At 44.6% G+C, this 18,590-nt stretch overlaps 2 protein-coding genes and 1 long non-coding RNA gene across 5 annotated transcripts in view; 1 reads left to right on the top strand and 2 right to left on the bottom strand.

Moving 5' to 3' along the window:
* WDSUB1 (WD repeat, sterile alpha motif and U-box domain containing 1) overlaps positions 1–1,045 on the bottom strand; it is a 35,138-nt gene extending 34,093 nt beyond the window's left edge. The window contains exon 1 of the mRNA XM_038751845.1: positions 881–1,045. The gene's annotated coding sequence lies outside the window, so the exon portion shown is untranslated. The remainder of the gene's footprint in view (positions 1–880) is intronic.
* LOC119932554 lies at positions 916–13,514 on the top strand. The gene is made up of 5 exons (XR_005452334.1): positions 916–1,005; positions 7,254–7,390; positions 8,968–9,068; positions 9,663–10,943; positions 13,476–13,514. It is a non-coding gene; the product is annotated as an uncharacterized LOC119932554 (long non-coding RNA).
* BAZ2B (bromodomain adjacent to zinc finger domain 2B) overlaps positions 12,634–18,590 on the bottom strand; it is a 232,511-nt gene continuing 226,554 nt past the window's right edge. For 2 of the 3 annotated variants that reach the window (XM_038751842.1, XM_038751843.1), the window contains 3 exons: positions 15,514–15,779; positions 15,128–15,271; positions 13,956–14,109 (listed from right to left, as the gene is read on the bottom strand). In XM_038751842.1, the coding sequence (XP_038607770.1) occupies positions 13,956–14,109; positions 15,128–15,271; positions 15,514–15,779 (564 nt within the window). Of the gene's footprint in view, positions 14,110–15,127; positions 15,272–15,513; positions 15,780–18,590 lie in introns of all 3 variants that reach the window. The other variant, XM_038751844.1, reaches the window with a different exon arrangement.

The raw sequence follows: 18,590 nt of genomic DNA on the forward strand, positions 1-18,590 counted from the left end.
CGCACATAGTAAGCGCTCAATAAATACGATTGATGATGATGATGATGTATATATGTTTGTACATATTTATTACTCTATTTATTTACTTACTTTACTTGTACCTATCTATCCTATTTATTTTATTTTGTTGGTATGCTTGGTTTTGTTCTCCGTCTCCCCCTTTTAGACTGTGAGCCCACCGCTGGGTAGGGACTGTCTCTCTATGTTGCCAATTTGTACTTCCCAAGCGCTTAGTACAGTGCTCCGCACATAGTAAGCGCTCAATAAATACGATTGATGACGATGATGATGTATATATGTTTGTCCATATTACTCTATTTATTTTACTTGTACATATCTATTCTATTTATTTTATTTTGTTAGTATGTTTGGTTTTGTTCTCTGTCTCCCCCTTGTAGGGACTGTCTCTCTAGGTTGCCAACTTGTACTTCCCAAGCGCTTAGTACAGTGCTCTGCACATAGTAAGCGCTCAATAAATACGATTGATGATGATGATGATGATACAGGTGCTGTGGGGAAGGGAAGGAGGTAAGATGGGGGGATGGAGAGGGGGACGAGGGGGAGAGGAAGGAAGGGGCTGAGTGTGGGAAGGCCTCCTGGAGGAGGTGAGCTCTCAGGAGGGCTTTGAAGGGAGGAAGAGAGCGAGCTTGGCGGAGGGGCAGAGGGATTGGGGCCATTCCAGGCCCGGGGGTCGATGGCGGGACAGGCGACAACGAGGCCTAACGGTGAGGAGATTAGCAGCGAAGGGTGCGGGCTGGGCTGGAGAAGGAGAGAAGGGAGGTGAGGTAGGAGGGGGCGAGGGGATGGATGGATGGATGGACAGCCTGGAAGCCAAGGGTGAGGAGTTTCTGCCTGATGCGCAGATTGATTGGTAGCCCACCTGCCAAGCTTGCTCCGGACCCGGGGGCCCGGCCCGTCCGTCCCTCCGTCCGTCCGTCTGCGGCGCGTCCTCCTCCACAAGCCGCCTCAGGGCCGGCGGCGCGCTCCCGTCACCCGCCGCCTCAGGTAACCCGGCGCCCTGCGCGCGCGCGCTCCCGGGACCCGCCTCGGGTAACCCGCGCGGCGCGCGCTCACGTCACCCGCCTCGGGTGGCCCGTGCGGCGCGCTCACGTCACCCGCCTCGGGAAACCCGTGAGGCGCGCTCCCGTCACCCGCCTCAGGTGGCCCGTGCGGCGCGCTCACGTCACCCGCCTTGGGTAGCCCGGCGCGGCGCGCTCCCGGGACCCGCCTCAGGTAACCCGGCGCCGCGCGCTCACGTCACCCGCCTTGGGAAACCCGTGAGGCGCGCTCATGTCACCCGCCTTAGGTAACCCGGCGCTCTCCCGGTACCCGCCTCGGGTAACCCGGCGCGGCGCGCTCACGTCACCCGCCTCAGGAAACCCGCGAGGCGCGCCCCCGGGACCCGCCTCAGGTAACCCGGCGCGCTCACGTCACCCGCTTCAGGTAGCCGGCGCGGCGCGCTCACGTCAGCCGCCTCAGGAAACCCGCGAGGCGCGCTCCCGGGACCCGCCTCAGGTAACCCGGCGCGCTCACGTCACCCGCCTCAGGAAACCCGCGAGGCGCGCTCCCGGGACCCGCCTCAGGTAGCCCGCGCTGCGCGCTCCCGTTACCCTTCTTAGGTGACACGGCGCGCTCCCGGGACCCGCCTCAGGTAGCCCGCGCTGCGCGCTCACGTCACCCGCCTCAGGAAACCCGCGAGGCGCGCTCCCGGGACCTGCCTCAGGTACCCCGGCGCGCTCACGGCACCCGCTTCAGGTAGCCCGCGCGGCGCGCTCACGTCACCCTTCTTAGGTGACACGGCGCGCTCCCGGGACCCGCCTCAGGTAGCCCGCGCTGCGCGCTCACGTCACCCGCCCCAGGTAGCCCGCGAGGCGCGCTCACGTCACCCGCCTCAGGAAACCCGCGAGGCGCGCTCCCGGGACCCGCCTCGGGTCACCCGGCGCGGCCCCGCCCCCGTGGGAAAGCTCGTGCACGTGGAAGGGCTGTGGGCGCCCCCGAGGCGCGCATGCGCCCCTCCCCGGCCCGGGGGACGTCACTGCGCAGGCGTCCGGGGGCGCGGCCCTCCCTGCTCCTCCCCGGGGAGGAAGGGCAGGGCGGAGCGCGCTGGACCAACGGTCTTTCGCAATCCAGTCATTCCGGCCTATTTATAATAATGATAATAATAATAATAATGGCATTTATTAAGCGCTTACTACGTGCAAAGCACTGTTCTAAGCGCTGGGGAGGATACAAGGTAATCAGGTTGTCCCAAGGGGGCTCACAGTCTTCATCCCCATTTTACAGGTGAGGGAACTGAGGCCCAGAGAATAATAATAACGGCATTTATTAAGCGCTTACTATGTGCAAGGCACTGTTCTAAGCGCTGGGGAGGTTACAAGGTGATCAGGTTGTCCCAAGGGGGCTCACAGGCTTCATCCCCATTTTACAGATGAGGTAACCGAGGCCCAGAGAAGTTAAGTCATCGATCAATCGTATTTATTGAGCGCTTACTATGTGCAGAGCACTGTACTAAGCGCTTGGGAAGTACAGATTGGCATCATATAGAGACAGTCCCTACCCAACAGTGGGCTCACAGTCTAAAAGGGGGAGACAGAGAACAAAACCAAACATACTAACAAAATAAAATAAATAGAATAGATATGTACAAATAAAATAAACAGAGTAATAAATCTGTACAAACATATATACATATATACAGGTGCTGTGGGGAAGGGAAGGAGGTAAGGTGGGGGGGATGGAGAGGGGGATTAAGTTAAGTGACTTGCCCAAAGTCACACAGCTGACAAGTGGCAGAGCCGGGATTTGAACCCATGACCTCTGACTCCAAAGTCCAGGCTCTTTCCATTGAGCCACGCTGCTTCTCTGTTAAGTGACTTGCCCAAAGTCACACAGCTGACAATCGGCGGAGTAGGGATTGGAACCCATGACCTCTGACTCCAAAGCCCAGGCTCTTTTCCACTAAGCCACGCTGCTTCTCCAATGATAATGATGATAATGATAGTATTTGTTAGGCGCTTACTATATGCCGAGCACTGTTCTAATTGCTGGGGTAATAATAATAAATAATGAGGCATTTGCTAAGCGCTTGCTGTGTGCCACGCACTGTTCTAAGCGCTGGAGGGGATACAAGGTGATCAGGTTGTCCCACGTGGGACTCACAGTCTTAATCCCCATTTTACAGATGAGGGAACTGAGGCCCAGAGAAGTGAAGTGACTTGCCCAAGATCACACAGCAGACATGTGGGGGAGTCGGGATTAGAACCCATGACCTCTGACTCCCAAGCCCGGGCTCTTTCCACCAAGCCATGCTACTACAAGGTTATCAGGTTGCCCCATGTGGGGCTCCCAGTCAATCCCCATTTTACAGATGAGATAACTGAGGCACAGAGAAGTGAAATGACTTGCCCAAAATCACACAGAGCACTGTACTAAGCGCTTGGAAAATACAATTCAGCAACAGAGACAATCCCTGCCCACAACGGGCTAACAGTCAATCAGCTCCCTCCCTCCCCTTCATTCTCCACTCTTCTTCCCACCACAGCCCACTCCGATACTTTCATTCATTCATTCGTATTTATTGAGCACTTACTGTGTGCAGAACACTGTACTAAGCGCTTGGGAAGTACAAATCGTCAACATATAGAGACGGTACTTTGTGCCTCTGGAGCGAACCCTGTAAATAGTCCTTGCTCTCCATTCTCCTGTCATCAACCCGTTGTTCCTGGACCCTTCTGCCTGCCTGGATTCTTCCCCCTCCCACCCCAATCCATCAAATCCCACTCATCCCGGCATTCCAAGCCCCCCAGAAAAGCCACCTCCTCCAGGAGGCATTCTCCAACTAATCCCGACCTCTTCAGTCATGTTATTTCACCAGCCACTTTAGCACTTAGAATGCTATCATATTTACTCTTTTGCCCTTTTTGTTGCTCATTTTGTTTACTGTTTGTTTCCATAGAGAAGCAGCGTGTCAATCAATCAATCAATCAATCATCAATCGTATTTATTGAGCGCTTACTGTGTGCAGAGCACTATACTAAGCGCTTGGGAAGTACAAGTCGGCAACACATAGAGACAGTCCCTACCCAACAGCGGGCTCACAGTCTAGAAGGGGGAGACAGAGAACAAAACCAAACATACTAACAAAATAAAATAAATAGTGTCAGTGGAACGAGCACTGGCTTGGGAGTCAGAGGTCGTGGGTTCTAATCCCACCACCACTTGTCAGCTGTGTGACTGGGCAAATCACTTAACTTCTCTGTGCCTCAGTTACCTCATCTGTAAAATGGGGATCAAGACGTGGGACAACCTGATAACCCTGTATCTACCCCTGCACTTAGACAGTGCTTGACCCATAGTAAGCGTTTAACAACTACCATCATATTATTATTACTATCTGTTCCCACTCATGTGTACAATTTGTAACTAAATCACCTGTCTTCCATATTAGATCTTTACCTCCTCAAAGGCTGACTACTAATGAACAAATAAATGTATGGTACAGAGCTGAACAGTAAGTAATCAAAGTTAAAGGAAAAAATACAGAGGATTTTTCCAAATTAGTGATTTACTTCATACATTTACTGGATCATTTATTTGATTTTCACAAAGTATTGTTTGTAACTATACTATTTGTATGAGGGGGAAAACTGTAGCAAGGAATTTAAAATCAGCTGACCAGAATTGAGCTGATCAGTATTGTGGTGTTTCCACTCCATTGAATGAAGATTATCATCTAATCCAGTGCTCTCAGTGAGGGACAAGTCTTGCAGTCTCTGATGTGGGTTAAATCACAGGTTAAATTAGATTATATAATTGTCAAACTTCTCCTTCCCCCAGTCCACTTAAGGGTTAGCTTGACTACTGGATTTTTCTGTAGTGAGACATTTTAGGATAAAACTTTCATTACAGTGCTCAGGGCTGTGCATTCAATAAGCACTCAATAAATCCTACTATTAGAAAAGCCTAGAGAAGAGTGAGGTTATCAATAGCTCTTCCTTGGAAAGACAGTCCAACCTTCACCCCATCCCCTGCTAGACCGTGAGCCCACTGTTGGGTAGGGACTGTCTCTATATGTTACCAATTTGTACTTCCCAAGCGCTTAGTACAGTGCTCTGCACACAGTAAGCGCTCAATAAATACGATTGATTGATTGATCATCTCTAGACAGAGGACAGGGCTGACTCCAGGGAGGAACAGTTAAGGATTTGCAGGGGAAGAAGTGGGAGGATGATGCCGTTTAACTGGCCACTGTGAGTGGTTGCTGGAATAAAGATAATTTAGAACCTATGGCACATAGGCTAAATGCAAACACAGAGGAACAGTCCTAGCCTGAAGTAAAAAAAATATGCATAATTCTAGAGAAAGCAGGTCCACAAAGACACCAAGAAAGACCTACAGAAGAGTGCAGCTTGAAAGGAGAACTGTGACAACTGAGAAGTTAAATTTTTTGGACAGCCCCATATCCAAAGTGCATGAGGCATAAACACCTTCAACCCTCTGTTGGTTCAGTTCCGTGAAGAGACACCCAGGAAAAGAGGCGTGGAAAGAATATTAGTACCTTTTAGACTGTGAGCCCACTGTTGGGTAGGGACTGTCTCTATATGTTGCCAATTTGTACTTCCCAAGCGCTTAGTACAGTGCTCTGCACACAGTAAGCGCTCAATAAATACGATTGATTGATTGATCATCTCTAGACAGAGGACAGGGCTGACTCCAAGGAGGAACAGTTAAGGATTTGCAGGGGAAGAAGTGGGAGGATGATGCCGTTTAACTGGCCACTGTGAGTGGTTGCTGGAATAAAGATAATTTAGAACCTATGGCACATAGGCTAAATGCAAACACAGAGGAACAGCCCTAGCCTGAAGTAAAAAAAATATGCATAATTCTAGAGAAAGCAGGTCCACAAAGACACCAAGAAAGACCTACAGAAGAGTGCAGCTTGAAAGGAGAACTGTGGCAACTAAGTTAAATATTTTGGACAGCCCCATAGCCAAAGTGCATGAGGCATAAACACCTTCAACCCTCTGTTGGTTCAGTTCTGTGAAGAGACACCCAGGAAAACAGGTGTGGAAAGAATATTATTACCTTTTAGACTGTGAGCCCACTGTTGGGTAGGGACTGTCTCTATACATTGCCAATTTGTACTTCCCAAGCACTTAGTACAGTGCTCTGCACACAGTAGGCGCTCTAATAAATACAATTGATTGATTGATCATCTCTAGACAGAGGACAGGGCTGACTCCAAGGAGGAACAGTTAAGGATTTGCAGGGGAAGAAGTGGGAGGATGATGCCGTTTAACTGGCCACTGTGAGTGGTTGCTGGAATAAAGATAATTTAGAACCTATGGCACATAGGCTAAATGCAAACACAGAGGAACAGCCCTAGCCTGAAGTAAAAAAAAAAAAAATGCATAATCCTAGAAAAAGCAGGTCCACAAAGACACCAAGAAAGACCTACAGAAGAGTGCAGCTTGAAAGGAGAACTGTGACAACTGAGAAGTTAAATTTTTTGGACAGCCCCATATCCAAATCAATCAATCAATCATATTTATTGAACGCTTACTATGTGCAGAGCACTGTACTAAGCGCTTGGGAAGTACAAATTGGCAATATATAGAGACGGTCCCTACCCAACATTGGGCTCACAGTCTAAAAGGGGGAGACAGAGAAAAAAAAAACCAAACATACTAACAAAATAAAATAAATAGAATCCAAAGTGCATGAGGCATAAACACCTTCAACCTGGTTCAGTTCTGTGAAGAGACACCTAGGAAAAGAGGTGTGGAAAGACTATTATTACCTAAAAGATGCAGATGGGTGAATGGGGAGGGGACCGTAGCCAGCAGTGACTCTTAGCGGCCTCGCTAGTTTCTGCTCTTTGCCCTTTTCATCAAACCTGGTAGCCTGAATATGTGAGAGTGTCTGTGGGGAGGCCGGTTAGGATCCACTGTTCAGCTTCCCTTCCTCTTCCCCCACTCTGTGGCTGGATGTTTTTGCATCACTGAACTGAGATGGAAGCCAGGTGCTCACTCTCTGACCCCTTAGTGCCTCCAACCTTCCCAGAGCGACAACTCACAGTCTGAGGGATTTGGCTCTGGCCCATTCAGCCCCGGGTGGCATTAGTTTTAAAATAATGAAAAATCACAGCCGTACATTCAACTACTTAAAAATACCACAATGCCTAACAAGTTAAAACTACAGTCTATCTGGCTCTGCCAAATTCAGACAATAGGCACATTCTGATTACTTAACAGAATCCCAGTGGCCTCAAGGCTAGCAAGTTTGGGTGCTGCCGGTCCAGAAGATCAGAGAAGGCCAGAGATGGAGACCCTCCAGAGAGCCTCCTGCCAATTCCCTGAAGAAACACCTCATAGATTGCAGCTGCTATGAAGTAAGTATAAGGAGTTCTAGGTTCGTATGGAGGAGAATAGGAAGTACCCCAGAGAGATATTGTTTAGATCTAGTCCATACGAATGGTCTTAATAATAATGATAACAATAGTATTTGTCGAGTGCTTACTATGTGCCAACCCCTGTTCTAAGTGCTGGGGTAGATACAAGTTAAACAGGTTCAACATACTCCCCTGTCCTACCTTTTACAGATGAGGGAACTGAGGTACAGAGAAATTAAGTGACTTCCCCAAGGTCACCCAGCAGACAAGTGGCAGCCTCTGACTCTCAGGCCTGTGTTCTTTCCACTAGGCCCCGCTGCTTCTCGCTTTACAGTACTGCAAAGTAAAAAAGGGAAGAGTTTTAGCTGTTAACATTGAAGCCAGCAGCTGTATAGCATTTGCATTACAGGGGAATGAACCTGGTTCACGCTCCTAGTACCCAGTGCTAATTTCCTGCCTAGTCTATATTTAGTGTAATAGATTTAGGGCTGGAGAATCCTCAGTCCTGGAAATTCAGTAAGACCCGGCAGTTTTAAGGTTCCGCTCCAGAGGAAGGGAACTCTAGAATCTTAATAAACAGCCAAAACAAATTCAAATTTGTTTGGATGGAGGGCAGAGAATCTGAGATCCAGAGGAGGAAGGAGCAAGTCTTGGAAAGGAAGGAAGTGGAAGAAGAGGACTGTAGATGAAGTGCTAAAAGATGTGGAAGTCTTAAAATCCAAACTTTAGAGCTCTGTGAAAAAAGTGCAGGACTAGTCACATTTGATTTCAACTATCAGCCGAAAGTAGAATCAGAGTTTGAGCCAGAGAAAATATTTTTCTTTCCAAACAAAACCAATCTAAACCAATCTTTCTTTCTACAGCCGAGCCCACACACTCCGCTCCCCTGCCGCTAACCTCCTCACTGTGCCTCGTTCTTGCCTGTCCCGCCGTTGAACCTTGGCCCATGTCCTGCCTCTGGTCTGCAATGCCCTACCTCCACACATCTGCCAAAGTAGCTCTCTTCCTCCCTTCAAAGCCCTACTGAGAGCTCACCTCCTCCAGGAGGCCTCCTCAGATTGAATCACCCCTTTTCTTCTGCTCTTCCTCCCCTCCCCATTGCCCCCATTCCTCCCTCTTCCCTACCCCCTTCCCCTCCCCTCAGCACTTGTGTATATTTGTACGTATTTATTACTATTTTATTAATGACGTGTATATAATTCTATTTATTCTGATGGTATTGACCCCTGTCTACTTGTTTTGTTTTCTGCCTCCCCGTTCTAGAATGTGATCCCATTGTTGGGTAGGGACCTTCTCTCTAAGTTCCCGATTTCCCAAGCACTTAGTCCAGTGCTCTGCACACAGTAAGCACTCAATAAATACGATTGAATGAATGAATGAGTGAATGAGAAGAGCGGAAAATGGGATCAGAGGAGTTGGCCCCGCTTCAGTTGGCATTGCACGGTGGTGGCAGGGGTTACAGGATACCACAACTCACCTTTCAGTGTGAATGGAGTTAGAAGGACTGAAGATGGTTGTGATGAGGGTCCTTACTGTGCTTCATTCTTTAAACCCAGATTTTTCGGGATCTTTCCTAGTAACTAGATCCTGGCAAAGAAAAGAGAATCCAAGGGACTTGATGGCAACTGAGTTTACTGTAAATGGAACGACGATGGCTATCAGAAGAAAACATTTAGAGGTGAGGTACCTGCTTTACCCTGGCCCACTGTGAAGTTGTGTGAGCCGCTTGGCTTAGCTGCATCTCCTGTAGCTGCTGGTTGTCTTCTCATCTGGCAGAGGAAGAGAGAGAATCAAGGCCACCCCTTCCCTGACACTACTCAGACTGTTCTCCAGGGTTTGGAGAGAGGGATAGCCCCAATACCGTACCTTTGCCAAAACCCTCCAGCCTGGAGCAGGAGCAATATCAAGATCTGGGCTCCAGGAAGTAGTTGGGGAGGACACACTTTTTGACTTTTCAGAATAAAGCAGAAACCCTGCCGGACTGGGGTACCCGTTGTAAATTCTATCTCCTCCTCCTCCCTGCCTTTCCCCACTCAATCTTCTGCCCACATCTCCTCCTTTCCCTTCCTTCCCTAGCACATGCACTTGGTCCCCTCATGGATAAGCAACCCATCCAGGAGAATGAGTTTAACATTCCCAGATGTTCAGTTTGTCACGACTGGGGGAGACGTACTGCGATTTTCACACGGCAGCCAAGGGCCGTAGTTTCTTTTTTAATTGCTCGTGGCAATTGAGTCAAATGTCACAAATGGATCCTTCATTCTCTTTCTAGGGACGTGGAATGCTGAGGTCCTTTCCTGGTTACTCCAGGATGCCTGGATGACCTATTGAGGCATCATCTTCATCATTTTGCTTAATTCAGCACTGCGGAAGGTAGTACATCTGAGTAGAACTTTGTTTCTAGTGGTTGCTGCAATGCAAGGCTTAAGGGGTGGTTATTGAATTCCTCTGCTGACAAATGACTTACTAGTTGATAATCATTATAGGACAGCAATTACTTGTTCAGCCTCAGTTTAGAAATCTGCTAAGTGTCCCCGTTGTTGGCGCCATTTCCAACTCTCTGCTTCACCCCCACAGATTTGAAATTACCATCATTGGGGGGCATTTTGTTTGGATCTAATAGCAGTTCAGTGTTTCCTCTTCACAATAAGTGGTCATTAGGCTCTAGAAGGATTCTCAAGTAGTTAAGTTTTAATAATCATATGGTTCCCTCATCATGGGTTTGGTTTTGCTATTACCAGTAGGTTCTCTGAGGACTGATAGTCAGGACATCAATATTTTGTAGTATAACTTTTATCTGGAAAACTCTTGCTTCCTTTTCTGCTTTGTCTCCTATATAATGACTTTGAACGTCTTATGAGTTTTCCTCCTGTACTATTACTCTTTCAAATATTATTATTTGACTAAGTTCTACTTTAGAGGGGGAATTATATTGATAACATTTCTGGAGTAAAAATGCGCTTATACCCCTCGACACCACTTTTTATCATCTTGGGCACTTTAGAAATAATGCTATAGAAAGCCCATTCGGTTGGCCGGTGGCACTTCCATGGCTAAATTTCATAAGACAGATGTCTCATTCACAGAAAAATCCTATTACGTAGAGGAGAATTTGATATTTAAGCTAAATTCGCTTGTCTAAGGGCTTCTCTTTTTTGCATTGAAGCTACTAGTGGCTTCATCAAAATCAAATTTAAAGTGGCTGACATGCGTGATAATAATGATGACTGCCATCACTATCCATATTTTGTGGTGTGATGCTTAATAGTAAAAACATAAAAGCTATTTGTACCTGAGTCTCAAAGTATACTCAAGTCAGTTCAGCCAGTCCTCCTGAGGGATTGTCCTATTTCCATAAGGATAGACAGTGATTAAGGCCACCGCTGGTAGAAACAGGCCAGAATTTCTGCACATTTAGCAGGTGAGGTAACTCGCCATCCTTCCTCAATTTGTCACCTTATCCTCCAAGGAGGCAGTGGATAAAAAAAAAAAACAAAACCCTGTGGACAAAACAAGCATCACCAGGACACACTACAATTTGCCGAGCTATAAGGTGAGTTCTGTAGCTGATGCTTTTACCACCTGCAAAGTGCCCAGCTCTTAATGACTCTATTAACTGAATCATTAGTGACCCAAGCGGACCTGCAATCCTCCCACCAATGCCTGAAATTGCGATAGACGTTGAGCCAAGTGATTTTTGTTGTTCGCCAGGCAGTTTTAAAGTCATGACAGCGATAGAACAGTGATGGAATACGTCAAAGCCAAGAAATAGCTGTGGTGGCAAGAACTCTAATCCTCACACGTATTCCTGTGTGTGCACGTGTGCGTGTTGCAGGGAGGGGAGGGTTGTGAAGCACCCTACTTCTTTCTCAAACAGCAGTCGAGAAAGGCGTGCTGCTGTAGGGGTGACCTTTTTGACAATCTCCCAAGTGTAGCATTGCCTAGTTTATCTCCTGCCACAAATGGGACCTTCAGTTCCATTCAAACACAGACCCTAGTTCCGTTCCAATCAATCAATCAATCAATAATATTTAGCGCCTATTTGGGGCAGAGCACTGTAGTAAGTGCTTGGGAAAGTAACTGCGAAGACTGCAACCTCCATCCTCAAAGATTTTACAAGTCGTTTACAAACAGAGGAAAAACAATCAATGCTCCAGTTGTTGGTGGCAGAAGGAAGGATAAAACATGCAGATGTAAGTTAACATAAGTTGAGAATGTATGTGAGTGCCGAGGGCCACTGTTGACTTAATTTAGAATCCCATCCTTCCCTACTAAAATGGGCAGTTTTCCTGACCTGAACATCGGACATTAGATTGCAAATTCAAGGGCAAGGACTGCATCTTATACCCCATTTCACTGCCTCTGAAATTGCCTGTTCCGGGACTCGGCACACAGTAAACACTCAAAATGACACCAGTGATGGAGGGCACCTCTGTGAATACAGACTGCAGAAATGTGTTCCTTCCTCTCTCTTTTCATTTATTCTTTTCCAGCTGGGAATGTCGCGTATATTTTGAACAGATCTTTCCCACTTAAGTTGTGCTAGCCGGTCATTAGGGTATACGGGGTCTAAAATGTGGTAAACAATTCCTTCTGGACTTGTAAGGAATTGTCCCACTAGGACTGGGAATGTGTCTATCAACTCTGTTGTGCTTTACTTTCCCAAGCAAATAGTACAGTGCTCTGCACACAGTAAGTGCTCAATAACTACCATCGATTGATTCATCGACTGAAAGTACTTTAAGAACAAGAACAAGATAAAGCTCTCTAAATTCTAACCAGATACATCAACCAAGTTCAAACTCAGTGCAATTAACAACTTCTTAATGGGCCATTGAAGCATCATCAACATTTTGTTTCATTCACTCTTTAGTGGTTCATCCATTTTTTTTTTAGGATAGCCTTTAATGTGTTACTGTAATGTTACTGGAAACTGATGGAATAACAATATAAACATGCTAACATTCATTCAAGGCTTGGTTCACCATTAAAGAATTGTTGTAATTTCCACCTGACAGTGCTATTCCCAAACAGCTTTCTCTTAAAATCATTGTTTTTCCTCCCATTTGGTTGTTGAAACAAACTGAAATAACATTCTGTACTATTTCATGGTCAAATATATACTATTATATTAAATCAAAACTGGTTAGGTTTCCTATGTGGCTGTGAATAAAATTGTTCAATTTAAGAAGTGTTAATTTTGAAAGTTTGATACTTCCTCAGGTTCAAAAAATGAGAAAAACTGATTTGCAAAACTGTTTTTTATTGTATCCGTGCCACACATACTAGTGAAAAATAACACTCCTAAAAAAAAAAGAATGCTAACTTTCCCACAACATTTTGTTTTAAATAAAACTTCAAGTACTCTTACATAGGTACAAAAAAAATTCTGATCTACCTGCCTCCAACAGGCCACCACAACACACAGTAGATAAAACACAGTGGTTACAAATGTCTTTTTTAAATTTATTTCTGTGGCAAGGCAAATGGAGGGAAATGTTTCTATGAAAAAATACTGTGTGCGTAGGAAATTGTCACAATTTTATTCCACATGGATACAAATGATTATATACTTGAATTTGAGGCCCTGGTGGCTTGAAATTATATAACAAAATAGAAAAAATGGAAAACTAATATCCCCTACACCCTGTTTTAAAGGCAGGCACTACCAAGATTAAGGAGACTCCACAGTGTTGGTAGAGGATAATTACTGTACAAGCTGCATATCTATAATTACCTTAAGACTAAAATAAAATGCTACAATCCTTCTAAGGCATAAACAATAATGTCTGCAAACAATATGTACACATCATACATATTTAAAACAAGACTTAATATAAACAATAATGAACAGTATATACATATGTCTCAATTTTCTTCACGGTCCTGAAATACAGTTTAACTACACAAGTGATGCAGCAACATATATATAAATGTACTTGTAACTCTACAGTAAAGTTTAATTTTTAGTGCTTTTATAGCACATCAGTGTAAACAGTTTTACTTGGCTTTGTTTTATATTTTAAAACATTCCTTGTTGTATTTTCAAGATTTAAAGCAATTTTCTAATTCTTCCTTTTCACAGAAAACGAAGATTCTGGATGCGGTTTAATCATAAATAATTCATAAAATTAAATACATTCACTAAAAAATAAACTACAAAGTAAAAAAAATGAAAAATAGATATTTATTGAGAGGGAAAGGAGAACCATTCCCCAAGTAGAGCTCTGGTGGTTGAATATTCAGTGCGGTTTGATATATTTCATTGCTATTGCACTAGAACACCCCTTTCTTTGAAAATTCTTTGGGTGTGCTTCCCTGTTCTACCTAAATCAGTTGACAAAACACACAAACCAATAACCAAGGGCCATGGTTGCTGTAGGAGTGAAGCCTTTAGAATTAGTATCACTCTTCCGCGATACGTTTTAAAGGAAAAAAAACAACAGTCATTAATTATGTGTGCGCCTTGCACTTTTACGTAAAGAACAGTTCACATTGCTGGTCTCGTTTGTCCTCGTTTAATGGGGGCTGGAGGGGGGGGTAGGGGAAAGGAGTTCTGATAACTTCAGCTCACTCTGAAAATGTCTGTCCATTTTTTTTCAAAATATTTCCTCATGTTGTGGCCAGCCCTGCCTATGTCAGAATCATCTTCATTAAAGGTTTCACAGTTGTCAAAGACAAGCCTGACATCTAGAGCAAAGGTTTCAAGGTTAGGGTACCTGGAAGAAACAAATAGAAGGATTCTTTTAAAACAGAAAAACCGAAAGGTAAAATGGCACATGAAAATCAGAAAGAGGGTGGTTACAGTTCAAGCGTATGGCCGAGGATCAACCAAAGCTTGGTGTTAAGAGGCAAACCGATATCATCCACATTCCCGCATTTGGAACAGGAGCTTTTGTGACTCCAAATGACCTTAATGTCTAGTTCTGCCGGGCTTACTCATCACCTATTTCAGTTAAGTAATATAAGAAGGAGTAGTAATGATCAAATTCCACAGCTCTGTTGGAATCACTGAGCTCCCTAAAGGAAGAAGTGTTTTCTATCTACAGTCTGTAGCTATAAAATCCCAGCTTCTCTGTCCAGTGCTGGATGCAGACTGTTTTAGCCCTGGGGAGACAAAAAAGTGAAGGACCACCAAAGTCACCTCTGGCTCACAATCTGGGAGAAGCACAGAAATCGCTTACATTAGAAAAGGCTGGTGACAATTTCTCTGGGTTTGCTGGTAACGCCTGACCAAACCAAAAACAATCTGTAACTCCAAACCTACATTTTTTTTTTTCCTCCAAATGATTCATTTAAGTAGTGTAAGCACCAAAAAAAGAAGTCCCAAGAACAGAGATTTACCTGCTGGAACTCATCCCACGTATAGGAGAGGAGGGCAGCTATATATGCCGCTTTATAGGGCCCACTTAACTCTTCTCAAGTGAATAGATAGGGGCTAAATTCTGGGGCCTAGAATATGGGATAACAAGCTGGAAACCAGAAAAGACATGCCTTGGAAGAAGGAGAAGGTTCCTCCTGATATCCTACCCTCACAAAATGGGAACACCTCAGAAAAATGAGCAAACTTGGCTTACCATACCTCTGTCACAAATTCACAGGTCTACAAAAACAGCCTTCTATCTGGGTGATACATCTAATTTTATGTCGAAGCTTTAATCAAATTTCCCTCCTGCAATTTGTGATTTGCGATATTTAGTGCACAGGAAGCTCCGTAATAAGAGGAAGTTGACTTACTGTCCACTACTCAATTTTTCTCTAATGGTGGAAAAATCCATAGGTTTCTTAATAACTTTCTTGTACCCAGGAACGAGTTTCAAGTTTACAGGAAGGAGGAAAGGCCATGCATCTTCATGAGTTTCCATTTCAGTCAGGATCATGCTGAATAAAAACAGTGTTGTAAATGAACATAAATTAAGTTTATTCACCAAACTTTATTCCGATTATCTTTAATTTCCAACCTCACATTTCAGCTTTGTACTACAAACTTTCAACAATTCAAATTCATTTCTTTTAAAAAATAGTAAAGGAAAACACAATGCACTTTGCTTAAAAAAAAAGCTACAGCATTCAGACATTTTACAAGGGCAGGAATACATTGCCTACTCAAATAGGAACATCACCTGCAGAAAGCCAGATCCTTAGAGTCATCTCTTTTAGGTTTCTTAAGAGGACTGAAGCTTTCTTGTTTTATGAGGGTGACTGGAGTATTTTCTTCCATTTTTCTCTTTTTGGGGTCTTTACTTCCTCTCTTTATAGAGCTACTTGTGGTTGCAGAATCTTCATCTTCAGTTTCTCCGGTCAGAGACAGCTTCCTGCCTCTCTTTTGTTCATTACTTTTTTTCCCTTTGATACTCAGTTTTTTTATTTTTAGGGTTTGACCGCTTGCCTATCAAAGAAAACAATAAGGTAAGAGAATAAGTTACTGAAGGACTTGTGTGGAAGTTTGACATGGTGCCCAGCAGTATGCCTTCTGTAAGTTTAAGAAATCATATTACATTAGGGATGGCATGTCCTTAATCTGCCAGAGAAGAGCACTTTTTTTTAAAGAACACTTAACCCTGTTTCTCGCTTTATTCTGCACAGTTTAGAGCTAATTCAAACGCACAGTTGCCATAAACTTCAAAACCGGTTCTAAGTTTTGCCAACTTTACCCCATGATCCAAGGTTGGAGAGCAACAGTATTGCAAATATTTTGTTACATTACTTTTAAAAGTTCTGATAACCAGGATGCACAACACCTATGGAAGGAAGCAAACCAACAACACTGTACTTCATTACTACTCCTTACACTCTACCAGAAAATTACATGACTGTCTTTAGCATGGTCTAGTGGTTAGAGCACAGGCCTGGAAATCAGAAGGATCTGGGTTCTAATCCAGATTCTGCCAGTTGTCTGCTGACCTTGGACAAATCAAGTTGTAATTGGGCAGATTAACAATGTCCAAGAAGTTGCTTTTAGCAAAAGATAGAGAATCAGCATTTGAAAGGAAGGGAGAATGAGAGGAAAGTTTTCCTTCCTGCCCTCAATTCAGTGCTCCGTACATTAAAAGAGTTTTGCATTGTGTACCAAGATATTCTCAGTATGCCTTAAGTGCCCAAACTTCAAGTTGTTGAAGGAACCCGGTATGTTCAATATAACTGAATTCATCTTTGAATCTTTTTTTAGAGGGAAATCAGGTGAGCAAATATTCATGGTATTTATAAAGGGAGTAATAATAGCATTTGTTAAGCGCTTACTATGTGCAAAGCACTGTTCTAAGCGCTGGGGGATATAAGGCGATCAGGTTGTCCCACGTGGGGCTCACAGTCAATCCCCATTTTACAGATGAGGTAACTGAGGCTCAGAGAAGTTAAGTGACTTGCCCAAGATCACACAGCAGATGTGGCGGAGCCGGGATTCAAACCTATGACCTCTGGCTCCAAAGCCCGTGCTCTTACCACTGAGCCATGCTGCTGATTTCAAATTAAGCTGTTCAACCACTCCCGAGGCTTAAACATAATAAAATACCAGCAAACATTTGCTTTACCAGAGACTACACAGGCATGAGTACTTCAAAGCTACTACAGTATACACCATTCCTGGGAGACAATCTCACATGAAAATAAATTATAGAAACAAAGTTGAGCCAAAGATTAAAAATTTGAAAATGGTATTGCTAAACTCAGCCTTTCAAGGTGGAGGGTGGTTGGGGGGGAAGAGTATAATTGGGCTAAGTAATGGATGCTGTGCGGTCAGCCAGGGGTTGCTGAGAGTGGACTAATTGTTGATGCAGTAATATCTCCTTAAACACACCTTAAACACTCCTTCACCGCCGGGTCAGAGCCCTGGACTCAGAGGCTGGCGTGATCCTGCACTGAACACGTCTGGGTTTGGCCCTCTGCTGTGTGGAGTCCAAGGCAACTGCCTCTATTTACCCTACCCCAAGAGCAGCCCTGGCCCCAGCTCTTCTTCCCCCTTAGATGGCTAATCAAATTACCTGAACAGTTTTAAGAACTCAGATTAGTTCATGTCGCAATTTTATCAATGTGTTTAACAAGCAGAAAAATGCTAAGTTTGAGTTCCACCCTTTATCATTTTTTTGTGTCCACTTTCACATAGGGATATTAATGAGCAGCAAATTAACAAGAACTAAAAAAAATAAGAATTGGAAGAAGAGAGATAATCGGGCCCTGTATAACTGGCAGTAGACAGTATTTTTGTTCCAGAGCCACCCCTTTGGGGTTGGATGATCAAAGAATAATCTACGTAATAATACTCGAAACCATTTTACTTTGGTGACAGTCAACGCTTACATTTGAACCACTTAGATGATGATATTCCTCTTAGTGACTAAGGCGATGTCAACACAAACCCATTACTAACAATTTCCCTGACGTTTGTTCTTCACTTCTTAAAAAATTAACCCAGAGCTTATTTTCCCTTCTCCATTTTTTCTATTTCTTGTCATTCAGTTGAATGACATCAGACCAGTCTTTTCATTTTGGGCTTTCATACGACGGCCTCGAGCAGCATTATTTTGTAGTACAAGTCATTTTCTCAGGCTTGAAGAGGAGGAGGAGGAGGCAGAGGGTGGGTTTTCCTCCAGATGGAAGGAAAGGCTGCTTCCACCAATTTACACTGAGGAGAATGGTGGGAAGCAAACATCTCCCCAACAAAAAGGGGAACAAAAGGGTGCTCTGGAGCATCCTTGAACTGCTGAGTACATCTCTCGAAGCAAGCTTGTTGTGGGCAGGGACTGTGTCTACCAACTCCATTGTGCTGTACCCTCCCAAGTGCTTAGCATAGTACTCTGCACATAGTATGTGCTAAATAAATACCACTGTTGGTTGACTGATGATAATAACCAGGCAGTGGTGCCCGGGGTGGGGCTGAGCCAGAGATTTTACTATCGGCATAGTTGCTAAAGAGATTCTGTCATCAGCACTGTTCTGCTCGCCCTTTTTACATTTCACAATATGTCAGAAAGCATGATGCGGAGCTGGGGAGATAATGGCAGCACAAAAAGTAGGTATCTGGGAAGTGGTTTTGTGCTGGAAAAGGTGTCTGGAAGGTTCCAGGGGAGACTAAAGGAGAGGATTAAGTAAAATGGTTTTCTCCTTCACAGCTTCTGAGGGGATGCTGTAGCCCTCTTGGGCTCTTAGAAGAAGAGCAGCGTCCACTGTCATAAAGAACTGGGGATCGCCAACCCTTAGGAAG

This window comes from Tachyglossus aculeatus, chromosome 9 (genome assembly GCF_015852505.1).
Source record: "Tachyglossus aculeatus isolate mTacAcu1 chromosome 9, mTacAcu1.pri, whole genome shotgun sequence".
In the NCBI taxonomy this organism is placed as follows: domain Eukaryota; kingdom Metazoa; phylum Chordata; class Mammalia; order Monotremata; family Tachyglossidae; genus Tachyglossus; species Tachyglossus aculeatus.